General features: G+C 39.8%; 1 protein-coding gene across 5 annotated transcripts; it reads right to left on the bottom strand.

The window, feature by feature from the left end:
- Nucleotides 1-1,253: 1,253 nt before the first annotated feature.
- On the bottom strand, nucleotides 1,254-12,255 carry mindy4 (MINDY lysine 48 deubiquitinase 4). 5 transcript variants are annotated; one of them, XM_040129536.1, is made up of 18 exons: nucleotides 11,994-12,255; nucleotides 11,469-11,648; nucleotides 11,167-11,387; nucleotides 10,798-11,071; nucleotides 10,466-10,719; nucleotides 10,284-10,336; nucleotides 10,039-10,148; nucleotides 9,828-9,944; nucleotides 9,616-9,707; nucleotides 9,333-9,431; nucleotides 9,088-9,151; nucleotides 8,704-8,769; nucleotides 8,538-8,605; nucleotides 8,348-8,411; nucleotides 7,351-7,512; nucleotides 6,073-6,253; nucleotides 2,792-2,870; nucleotides 1,254-2,565 (listed from the first exon to the last, which is right to left on the bottom strand). In XM_040129536.1, the coding sequence occupies exons 1-18, from the start codon at nucleotides 12,051-12,053 to the stop codon at nucleotides 2,517-2,519; spliced, it is 2,193 nt and encodes a 730-aa protein (XP_039985470.1). In that variant the 5' UTR covers nucleotides 12,054-12,255; the 3' UTR covers nucleotides 1,254-2,516. The 5 variants fall into 5 exon arrangements, with proteins under 5 accessions (XP_039985470.1, XP_039985471.1, XP_039985472.1 ...); XM_040129537.1 differs by having other exon boundaries at nucleotides 9,333-9,425; XM_040129538.1 differs by having other exon boundaries at nucleotides 11,469-11,588; nucleotides 11,994-12,253.
- Between the last annotated feature and the right edge of the window lie 111 nt (nucleotides 12,256-12,366).

The following is a 12,366-nucleotide window of genomic DNA, read 5'->3' as shown; positions in this document are numbered from 1 at the left end:
CCTTATTCAAGCAAACCACCTTATTTATAGTGATCACCATAGCCTTGATGGCCGTAAAATTGTTGTAGCGGGCTCATCGATTCACTCCATGTCTCATGATTAATTCATGGTTCTTCCAATGCCTTTTGTAGAGTGCATAAATCCCTACATGAGTCACCACTAATATATAATTGGAATTTGACAGTTGAAAGATGAATGAATGGTCATCATCACAGTGAGCTCTACTCCAGCATTTCCTTCATGCCAAAAGGGAAATGTGATGGATATGAATCACTTTGACAGATTTGATAAAGAATGCAGGATCTATTGTTCAATTGTGTGCTTTTGCTAAGGTTTGGATATGTGTTGACCCATACACTGTGCTTCCAGGATATTATATGGACTCTGGTCTGTGTTAAACAAGACAGTTTGATGGGGAAGTGAGTTACTGCAGCTCTGTCTGTGCGCCAGCTGCAGTGCCTTTGATCCCATTTGCTGGAGGTGTTGGCACAGGTCTGCCTGCCACCCCCTCTGCATGCCCCACACTGTGTGTGCTCTGATGCCTGCCATTGCCAATAATGAAGGCACTGACTAACAACGAGGAATCTTTCATCAGAATCTGTTTTTTAACCCTGGCAAGTCACATAGTTGAAATTTAATTCACAATTAGCTTTCAGTTTGATTTCTTTATTTGGAAAAATCTGTAAGAATTACATAAATGTTCATTTGTCAAATGAGGTGAAAATAAATGCCTCTAATGCACATTGCAGTACAAACACAGTGATTTTTATGAAAGTGATTTGTACATCTGTATAAGCCAGGTGTTTCTAGTAATCTATATATCGGTCTGTTTTATTCCTCATTCAGTAATTCACTCTGTAAATTAAAATTAACAGACAGCAACTGATAAATGGTGCCTCAGTTACATTCAACAGACAATTCAATAGCTTTTAAAAACATGTTTGCTAAAGACATTCAGTGAGCTACTAAACTTTTACTAGCTGCAGTGTAACACCAACCTCATGCTGCAAGTAATCTGTAATGTCAGTAGTTAGAATACATTGTTTTCTGACAAGTTGCATTTAGATAATTAAAATTTAAGTTTGTCCAAGCTGAACACTCAATTGCCAGTTTATTAGGTCAACCCCATTTGTATCAATGAGGGTAGGCTGAATAACGGTAGCACCTCTCTGTCAGTCAGTTCAACAGCACCACACACTACATCCTTCAAAATGATCATAAAGGTATATCAACAGTTTCAACAAAAACTGAACAATATAACCTTCTTGACTGTTGGGTTTATTGCAGGACTGTTGTTAAACTGCATTAGTTTTATCCAGGTGTACCTAATAAACTTGCAACCCGGTGTAACAAAATGTATGTAGAGTAATTGTAATCAACATTTCCATATTTAATTATATTTAGAGCGATTGATTCAATACTTTTCATCATGTCCTCTAGTTGACAGGCAAAAAGCTTCATGAAAAAGATTTAAATAAAAAAAAAAAACATATCTCCTTAGCAAAAGAAATGGTGTTTATAAAGCCACAGTGATGGAGAGTTGCAAGAGAGTGACGCAAAACAACCATCACTATGTCGAGACAGTTGTGGTATTAAGTAATTTAAATATCTGTTCCAGATGAGGGGTCTGTCAAGAGTGAAAATTCATCAAGGCAATAAGCAATATAGTATAATATTCAGTGCCACATTCACCAACACACATGTCTGGAGCCTTTATCGGGTCTTGCTCTTTGACACACACAAACACACACACACAAACACACACATACTTATCAGTATATGTAATCTTCATACTGCACATCTGAATTATAACTGGACCAAAGAAAACATATACAATACAACCCAACAGATTACCTCATTTCAAGTGTGCACGTGTAATAAAAGGCAATTTGATGTTTGTCCATTTTAAAACCATATGGTAAAACAAGATCATAATTATCATGTGAAATTTGTTTAGACATGGTGTGGAAATATTTTATAAAGTACATCTATCTTACATTTTTAGTAATTTTTCCAATTTTTTTTTATTAAAATATCACATATTCATTCATAATAAACAATAATAAGGGAAATTGTATTTTTTTATGTAAAATATGGACAACAATCTGCAATATCTGTACGATAAAAGTATAGGTAGAGAGTAAAAGGCCACTGTGTTCAATATTTTATCTTCTTGCATTTCACAGGCGACTTATAAGAGTTTCCATCCAAGCCTGTTCATGTTTACTCATTATTGCTGAAACTTTCCAAAAACAGTTATTGCATTCTCTCAAAATATCATTTTGTTGGCAACAGCATGTGACTTTATGACTGATATGATATGCCATATCCTAGTTTTGGCCCAAACCCTTACAGCAGCACATACTTTGTTTGATATGTAACATCTAGGCCGTGGTGTCTCGTGAACAAATGGCAGAACAAAGTGAAATCTGCCCAACACTGGGTCTTACTTAGAAGGGAAAAAAATGGTAATGCTGAAATATATAGATAAATATAACATCAATCCATGTGATCAGTCAGAGAATAGGTTCTGTGTCATTCCAATTGACAAATGCATCTGTCCACCTGAAAAAAAAAAAAATTTTAAAAATGTTATAAAAAAAGTTTTTTAGGCATTTAGCACTTACCCAGGTATGTAATGTATGATCATTTACAACTCAATGCTGTCTTTAGAGTGTGCAAGGAATTTGAACAACCCTTGATTAAACAGCAATAAATGTCAAAGCATTTAATGGTTATATTCAGGATCTGCAGATATCACTGTGTATGTGGACGTATGTCCATGTGTTACCTTGTTCGGATACAGTGCTCCAGTGGAGGAATGAGATCAGTGTCAGCATCCTGGCAGCTCACGGCCGATTCGCCAACAGCTACAAACGCAAACAATTAACATTTTCAGTTTAGCCATACTTACAGTGCATTGAAATAAGCATGGGAAAGATCCAACATCTAACTCAGAATGGCTCATACACATTTTTACCAATAAATTTCCATGACTTAGCCATGACTTTTAGGCAAATTTTCATGACCATACACATGTCTGTACTGTTTACGTGAACAATAAGAATAAAAATCCATGTCAAAATTTACCAAAGTATATTTTAACTAAAATTGATGACAGGCTCTGTGGTTTGATACAAAATAAACATTTATTTATTATTATGTAACGCTGACACACCAGTAAGATGTTTACAGAATAAAATGTATCAAAACCTGAGAGAGTAAAACTGACATTAACCTCAGATGGCATTAGTATCAGAGAGATACTCTCTTCTGGAATACAAGATTTTGTAACTAAGAAGATTTTAAATCAACTATGCCTCCATTAATCTAATTGAGCATCAACAAAAAATAACCTTCCCTGTTTGAATCGCCCAAAAAAATCCAGACAGTTCATTTTTAATTTCTTCAAGCTTCTCATCAGTATGCTTTTCAATCTTCAGCAGAGATGCTTTCTTTTCTTTTGCAGTTCAGCAGAAACTGTTGGTTTTGGTGATGAAGGTCAGTTTGCTTGTGGCTTCTGCTTTCTCAGCGTATTCATCCACCAATTTCTCAAGGACACAAATATCAGCCTCCGTCCAGCCCTCTTCTTTTTCAAATCATCTGGCTCATCTGTAATGGCCTTCCTTTTCAAGTCAGCTTGAAGAGCTTGCTGTTCTTTCTTCCTCTTCTCTTCATCCCGCTAGCCATGGTACTTCTGCGTTGCTCCAGCCGCTGAAAGGAGCAGCTCTTTTGTGATCTCTACCTTGGTTATGCCCCCAACAGACCTGACATCAACATTAAGCCTCTGAGCCACCAGAGACCTCTCCTTGTGATTCTCCACAGTCAATTCATTGTTAATGGAAAATTCTCTCTCCACACTGGCCTTCACCACACCTTACACTCTGGGAAATAATGGTTATGTCCCCATTGTCTCACACAGCAGGGTGTCCAATCAATCTGTTTTGGAGTCAAATTCCCTGAATTTAGCCCGAGAAGCAGCCAAATCACAAAACCTCCTAAAATCTGAGGATATCATCGCACGTTGCCTCATCTATGTGTTTAGCTTCAACAAGTATGTGCAAAATTCTTTTCATTTGACTTATGCACAGCTCCTTAGATTCAGCCATGCGTCTCGGGTTGAGGGACTGCATGCTTCTCACTAATTAGTGATGCACCGCGGCCTTTTTCAGCTGCTTTTCAAGGAGGTCAAGAGTACCTCGCGGTCCAACGTAATCTGTAGTCTCGGCCTCTCTGAAATGTTTTTGGAAGACCTGAGTTAGTTCAGGGTGGCTTCTGCTGCAAATTCAATATCAATCCAAAAACATGTAGTAAAAACTTTGAAGGAATTTAATAAAAGGTATTAAGTGTATTTTGTCATAATTAGCATATGACTACTTGAGTGAGGGCCAAAAATTTGTTTTGTGAGGCCACAATGACCCTTGACCTTTGACCACCATATTCTAATCAGTTCATCCTTGAGTCCAAGTGGATGTTTGTGCCAGATGTAATGAAATTCCCTCCAGGTGTTCCTGGCATATCGTAGTTACAAGAATGGGATGGACGTGAGGTCACAGTGACCTTGACCTTTGACCACCAAAATCTATTAAGTTAGTCCTCAACTGCAAATAAACGTTTGTGCCAAATTTGAAGAAATTCCCTCAAGGCATTCCTGAGATATCGCGTTCACAAGAATGGGATGGACGGACGGAAAACCCGAAAACATAATGCCTCCAGCCACAGCTGTCGCTGGGGTGGAGGAGTAAAAAGCTGGCTTGTGTCTTCACATGACTTGTAGGAATATTGAGAATTAACCACCTTTAGCCCCCACAGTTCCTCTGCTGTTAGGGCTTCATTTCTGGACACAGCACCCGAAATGGTACTTTGTTTGATGGCTGAAGAGAGGTAAGCGCTGCAGCTAGCAGCAGGTGTCACGTTGGTCACAGGGACGAAAAAGTCTGTGATGGGGTTGAGAGTTGATTCATGTTGAGCAGCAGCAGTGGGTGGCTTAGCTCCTTTAGCATGGCTAGCTAGTGCTGCCTCTTCCATATTCGAAATGTTGAACATTTTACTACACAGTCCACATTTTGCACGTCCCTGGTCCTGGTCTTTCTAAAGCCATGCATTATACTTGTCCAAGTGAAGCCAGACATTATTAAATCGGCATTTTCCTGGCAATGTGCAGATTTACATCTTGTCCAAGTAAAAGCTGCATCTCAGGTCGAAGTTCTGACGTTACCCCAGGCAGAGAACAACGTAACGTCAAATGACGTGACTGCTCTGCCCCAACATCAAAGGACTGTTCATTTATCTTAACTGAACCACACATTCCCTATTATATAGTAGGGCTGTCAATGAATATTCTAAATTCGATTATATAATCGAATTGGAAGAAAAAACAGACATTTAAAATGTGAATATTAATATTTGACTGTGGAAAAAAAAAATAGCACTACCACCGTTAGCTGCCTAGAGAGTTCTCACGTGCCTGGGCCACTGCACTGAATGCACTGCATGACGGAGAGGAGTCGCACAACGTCACTTTCATTGATTGAAAATGGAATGTAGGTCAAGCTGAAACAACTGAATAATTCAAAAACAATTGTTTGGTAATGATGGCAGAGAGTTCACAACCCAACTTGGCCGCAGAAAGAGTGATATGCACTCCAAGCAATTAAAGAAGCCTTATTTGGAAATACTTTGGATTTTGTTCAGTAGACCACAAAATTGTTTTGCAACAGTGTGCCCTCTTATGGACATAAAGTGCAAAAAAAAGATATTTGAATGCTTGGAACCTTTGTGTTTTTAAAGAAGGACTAATCGAACATCATATTTGGCCTTTTTTTTTTTTTTTTTGGATTTATTTATTTTTCCAAAACTTCTCTCAGTCTGGAAATTGCCATTTTCATACTCCTTGATTTTTCCATGGTTTTCATGAACTTACAAACCCCAAAATCAAATCAAATTATACCCAAATCTGAGTGTACATTTTTCAGAGTGGTCACTCACTGGGACGAGGGGATTATAATAAACATAACATCGAAAAGGAAAGTACAAGAACACCCAGAATGCGGGAAAAGTGATGCTACGTACAGACAGTGAGGCGGATCTCCTCCTGTTGATTGGCCAGTCCGTCATAATAGTATAGGTCAAAACCCGGACCTTTGTCCGGATTGGTCAACAGCTCCCTCTGCAGGCTAAACAGCACGCTGAAGTGACTTTCACTGCACACCACCCAGATGGGGTAATGGGGAGTCTTCAGGTAAGCTCCTACCTTAGATAGGAGAATATAGAACATAGCAGAGTGGTATATTAGCATGTTAGGTGAAATAATTTCAAGAATTTCATCTACTCTTTTGTCACGTCAGTCATATAGTTTCATGAAGCCATAGTGTACATGTCTGCTGTAGTCATTAGAAAGTGTCACAGGCCTTGTCACTGCAAACAAAATGTGCCGCAGTAAGCCATGACAGTGTCGCAGTGAGCCAGTATTCACATTACCAGGCCCCTGAAACAGCTAAATGGAATTCAGCCATGTGAAAAAGACCAATTAGGATGATGTCTTGCTACTGTTATTCTGTATTTCAATGTGATAAAGTGTACTGGGTGACATAATTCAAGGGGGACATATTAAAAAGTGTTAAAAATGCCTTGCTGCTACCAGGGTGGGAGTGGAGTGAAATCAAAACTCTGTCACTGTAGTATTGTTCGATAAAAATTGAGGAAAAGGGACAATAAATTCACACACTCATCATCCTGTCTGCCATTTAAGTCTGTATAATGTTCATGGCACTATTTCCTCTTTATTTCAGATTCTGGTTGACGCCACCAAGTCTCTGGTTTCTCCGAGTTCCAACTGAAAAAAATCTTGAGAACTCGATAATTAGAAACATGAGGGCAAAATCTGCAATTAATCAGTGCTTTCTGTGGGCAGATATTTTTCAACTTAGATATTTTTCACCACATCAAACTCATCAACTCATCAGCTCATCAAAAGATCTTCACATATGAAGATGTGACTATCCACTTCACTTGGTCAGTTTAATTTGTTACTATGCTTCTGCTTGAGATAACCAGAGAGAGCCTGTTATGTCACAATTTCTTCAGTTATCCTCTTCTCGTGTTTGCGATCCATTCTGAAGTAGGCATTTTCAGGCTGTGTATGTGTTGTTAACTATCAAATAAATCCCATAACAGTCTTAAGAACATTCTTTGCTGTAATTATGGGCACATCTGGGCCGTCAGCAGCACAGATGTGCCTATAATTACAGTAAACAATGCCCCCTGAAGTCTTGTGTCTTAAACTTGGTTCTGACTATATCTGGTCTGTCAGTGACGGGGTGACCACAGTCAGCCAGCAATGTCGCTCACCTTACAGATGTTATAATGTTCAAACAAGGACAGCAGGCCAACTTCACAGTGGCCTTTGATTCCCTTGAGTAGAGTCATGTTGCTATTGCCTGAGTCTAACTCCATGTCATTGTCAAAGACATTAGAAACTGCTCTGCCACAGAGCAACAAGTTGACCAGCTCCTGGTGAATACAAACACAAAAAGGCAATGTTGGTACCAGAATATATTTGTATATAGAGTATTAACAGTACAGTATTGATTACGATAGTTTTGTGTGTTTCACTGAGATTTATCTGTTGTTGTGCCATCAACAAACTGTACGTCCTGTGAGCACGTCTGTTACATCATCACAGCACATTTTTAAGTGTTTGGTTTATTTTTCTGTGAAAATTATTTGCAGTTGTTCATTGACGAGCTGCTTGTTCATTTATAAAAATGACATGGCTTTAAGGCAGCTGTTCAACACTACCTTAAACTGTAACATTAACCTTGAAAGCAGCAGAGTTGGAGAAATACAAGCAAATTGATGCCTTTTATACCTAGAAACACTGACTATTTCAACATGATGAAGTCCCTAAACCAGTGGCACCCAGAGCAATTTCTGTACCTTTAATAGGGTTTGAGCCCCAAAGGGGGATTCATCATCATTTTCTGCAGAAATCGGCTCAAATATCAATGAGCTGGAGTGAGTTAGAAACATGAAACTCAGCCCAATAAAAGGAAATGATCTGCAAGCGCTTCCCAAGATATATGAGCCCAATTGGCCAGATGGTGGCGCTGTAATTGAGGCCCAAAAACACAATTTTGACCATGCCATGATGGCTCTTTCGCCACGTGTAAAGCCTGAAACTCGCACGTTGCTGCTCGCGTCTTCAATTTTGGCCGAATGAGCTGCTTCCTTCTGTTGAGCGCAAAAGGGCTTGAACCTGGAATCGCTGCTTGCGGCTGTATTTATTATCTGAACCACAAACAAAACACAACACCCAGTGTCCTAAACCATTTGATTTGCGTCACACCTGAGTGCAGTAACCATGGGCTCCAATGAGTGTGGTGGTGGGCACGTCCATATCTTTTCTTACTCTTAAAAAAAAAAAAAAAAAAAAAAGAGAGAGAAAGCACATTTAAGGGTGTTGTTCCACCATCTGGGTCGTAGAAATTTATACTATACATCTTGTTGAGTAATGCCGTTTAAAAGGCTCCACATACTTTTCAATAGATCGAGAGAGAACAGCAGATATGGTCAGCAGTATGCATCCTAACACGCCAGTCTCAAACTGTGGAAAAAAAGATAGATTAGAACAGAAAAGTTGACAATCTTTTGTACATCTGACAAGCAAAATGAAACTGAGGAAGATGATATTGAGTCTCTCACCTGCTCAATATGCTGCTCTAGAAGCAACTGCAGATCCTTGATACTATCCACAGTGAAATATGTTATCTAAAACAAAAAGGTGTTCATAAAGCTTACACTTAACAGCGTTGCTCTAAATTAGGCATCACATTTACATTCAAAGATTTAAATAAAGATTGTTAATTTGCAAATGAATTATTTACACAGCAAAGGTGAACCATTACAAATAAGAACAACAAAGATATTTGCCAGTGTGCAAATTGTTTTTGCAAAATCAAATATGGCTGTTAATTTTACTACAATAATATTTTAGTCATGGTAATATTCGAAAACTCTAACCCTTGACTCTAACTTTACTACAATACATACATTTTGGCAGGTGTGTATGCAGTGACATGTCCATACCTTTTCAAGCACTCCTTCAGATTTGTAGTGTCCTGTTGGGGTGAAATGATTTCTTCCTGAACTTCTGTTTTAAAAAAATAAATGCACAAAAAAAATTGTAGTGGATGTGGCTCATATAATAGTGACATACTGAATCCTCCTGATCCTTAACATCTGAGCCAGGTATTTACATGCATTCTATCGGTAATGAGGTTTTGTTTACTGGTAAATGCCTGGATGGAGAGAATTAAGCAGTAAGCTCTTACATTGCAAGTGTAGCTTGTTTTTCCTCGCCAGCCCTCCACAGGATTTCAGCCGCCGCTAAAACAAGACACTTTCTTCTGGTATTGCTGGAAGGTCTTAACCTCATAAGAACAAAGTGGCATTTAAGTGAAAAGCAAGCTGTCTGGGGTAATGGTACAGTTAATACCAAAATGCAGGTGTCAATACTTAACAGTGGCTACAAATAACTCCTTGATGTGAATTAGGCCATAAAAAGCATTTTAGTGATTATGATAGGGAAGAGCTCTGAATTGAAGGATGACATACTGAAGGCCTGCATTACTGCTTTCGATGTTTTCAAAGAGCAGTTTCTTTAGAACAAAGGCTTGGATGGATGCCAGAACTCCACAAGGACCACCCTAGAAAATAAAGAAATATGCAAATATAAGGATATAAAGCATAATCCCACAATTCAGTACATTGTATGAAAATTTGTGCTGGACAAGTGAATTTTAGCAAAATAGCACAGTTGAAACAACCTTTTTCTGAACAATTCCATATCTCAGGTCATGCGTTTCTGAGAATGCGAAGCCCTGATTCCTCCACTCAACACTGAAATAATTTAGGCTGGAGCCAAGAAGAACCGCTTTCAATTCCTAGAGAAAAACAAAAACAGAAAACACACAGAAAATCAAAGGCAACTGCAGAAACTGTGACCAGCATTTCTACAAGAAACCATAAATCACATACAATAGCAGTGTGTTGGTCCATCGGGCGGCCTGCATAGCTGTGCTCTGTGATGGTTCTCTGAAAGGACACTCTGGAGAGATCTCGCAGATCGTCATCGTCATCAATATCATCTGGAAATATATTCACAAACCATCAGCTTTGACAACTCCAAGGCAACGAGCTGATTGTCAAAAAAGGCAAAGACAAAGGATGAACCCTTTTTTTTCACATTTTCTGCATTAATACTGAACATATAGAGCACCTACCTAAAACCATCTCAGACACATCCAAGTCAGTCTCATTTGGCCTGGTCTTTACTCTGAGAAAAAGGACACAATATAAATAAACTAATGAACAAAATCCTGAAATCAGTAGGAAAAAAAACTTCAACGGTATAAAATCATGAAGTCACTGATTATGTGGAGTATAACATCTTAAAGCTATTTACTTTCTTGTCTTGAGTATGTGCTGTCCCACTTTTTCAAAGCTGTTTTCACTCTGCATTCTCACTGGCGCACTTCGCAATTCCTGTCTCCCTCCTACGCAGTCAACTGATCTTATTTCAGTTAGGCCACTTTCTAAGCTTTTTGGATGCAAGCCAGTAGTGGAGGGTCCGTCCCTAGACTGCCTGAGTTCTTCTTGTTTTCTGAGCAGCAGCTGGGGCGCTTCTACCCTTCGACTCTGCCTTTTTTTGTTTGATTCCTAAAAAGGAAAAACATCAGTAAAGGACAAGAACATGGGATCAATATGTTTTTAAGAACTGCATCAGACATTCAGTACCTGAGGTGTACGAGGTATTGGTCCAGCCATCATGCCACGTCTAATTCGATTAGTTCTGCTCCTTTGGGTGCTCTCAGCGATGGGAGTCTTTTTTTCAGGTTCTCTTCTCATGAAGCTCTCATTATCCCTAGCGGGAGCCAACACTGGATTGCATTTGTGGTCTACTGAATCATAGGTCCAGAAACCTGTTTGATTATAGCCAGACAGACTGTCTGTTTCAGGCAATAATGAGGTATTTGTAGGTTGAGAAGGGCATGCTTCTTCTATATCAGACCTGTGAGAAACATAAATCCTATATAAGTTCAAACCAATTTTTAAATAGTTAAAACAGGACAAATTTATGTATCAAAAACATTGCTTGTGAAATACCTCAATTTGATGTGGCTGCCAATAACAAAGGCTGCTGTACTACCGTCTGTCTTAGTGTCATTCATCACTGTTGGTGTTACTGCACGAGAAGCAACTGAGCTGATAGCTGGAGCAGAATGCAGTGGATCAATTTCACTGCTGGTAAGGTTGTCATTCTTAGGGCCCGCGATGTGATGCTTTACAATAATCTCCAGTAAAGTTTTCAGGGGGGAGCTCTGAACCTGCAAAGGCAGAGATGTCAGCCCCAGATTTTTCCGTGTTATGCTCTTGCCCAGGTGCCAACCTCCAGCTGCAAGACTTACCTTATTCTCTCTATAGAGATCCTCCATGTTGAGAATCTGCCTCAGATGTGATCTGTTGTTAATACTGGCCTCTGTGCGTGGATGCTCCTCATCCATACAGGCAATAGTCTTCTTGAGTCCCTGCACATCAATACCGACATCAGCAGTACTGTTATACCGTGTTCTGTGACCGACCAGAGCCTGTGACAAGGAATTTTAGCCATTTTGCAGCTGCCAAGGTTCTTGTTTTTTTTTCACCATGGTCACATACTCTGACACTGATGATACACCTATGACTATATGTGACCCTCCTCCTAGCCAATGCTAAATACTACACACAGGGTCACAAATTCTGCACTGGTTTCACAGTTGAATCTGTATCCGGTGGCACAGAATCAGACGAAATACAGATTTCGACACAACACCGACATAAACTCTTTAGCATAGCTGAGCCGGGGCTAACGCTAGCGATGCTAGCGGTTTGTAGTCACAGAAATGATGTGTCCGGCACTCAGCCTGTTCACCACCTAGCGTTAGCTAACTTACCTTTCGACTCAGGTATTCCCGCACAAGGGAGGAAGAAACGTCTTCAACTGAAATAACCATGATGGGAACATAGATAATCAACAAGAGGCTGTTCTGACTATGGCCCTAACGAACCCACTAGCGAACCAGAACACGGCGGTGGGCTGCACAGATCTGTACTAGGTTGACGGGGCCGTTTCACATACGGGGGGGCCGTTTCGCAGACGGTCCACGTGTGCTAGAGATCAGTGAAACCGCGCAGCTCTTTCAGATTTGTTGCTCGGCAATGTGCGTTTCCTTGGCGACGCGAGTCGCTCCGCTTCTCCACTGCGGATATGGTCAGTGGACGAGGTATGCGAATATGGCGGCCTATTCTTTCCGAAGAAAAATGCCC

Source organism: Xiphias gladius, chromosome 6 (assembly GCF_016859285.1).
Source record: "Xiphias gladius isolate SHS-SW01 ecotype Sanya breed wild chromosome 6, ASM1685928v1, whole genome shotgun sequence".
Lineage (NCBI taxonomy): Eukaryota > Metazoa > Chordata > Actinopteri > Istiophoriformes > Xiphiidae > Xiphias > Xiphias gladius.
Note: the sequence above shows the minus strand (reverse complement) of the source record. Positions and strands in the feature narration are given on the sequence as shown.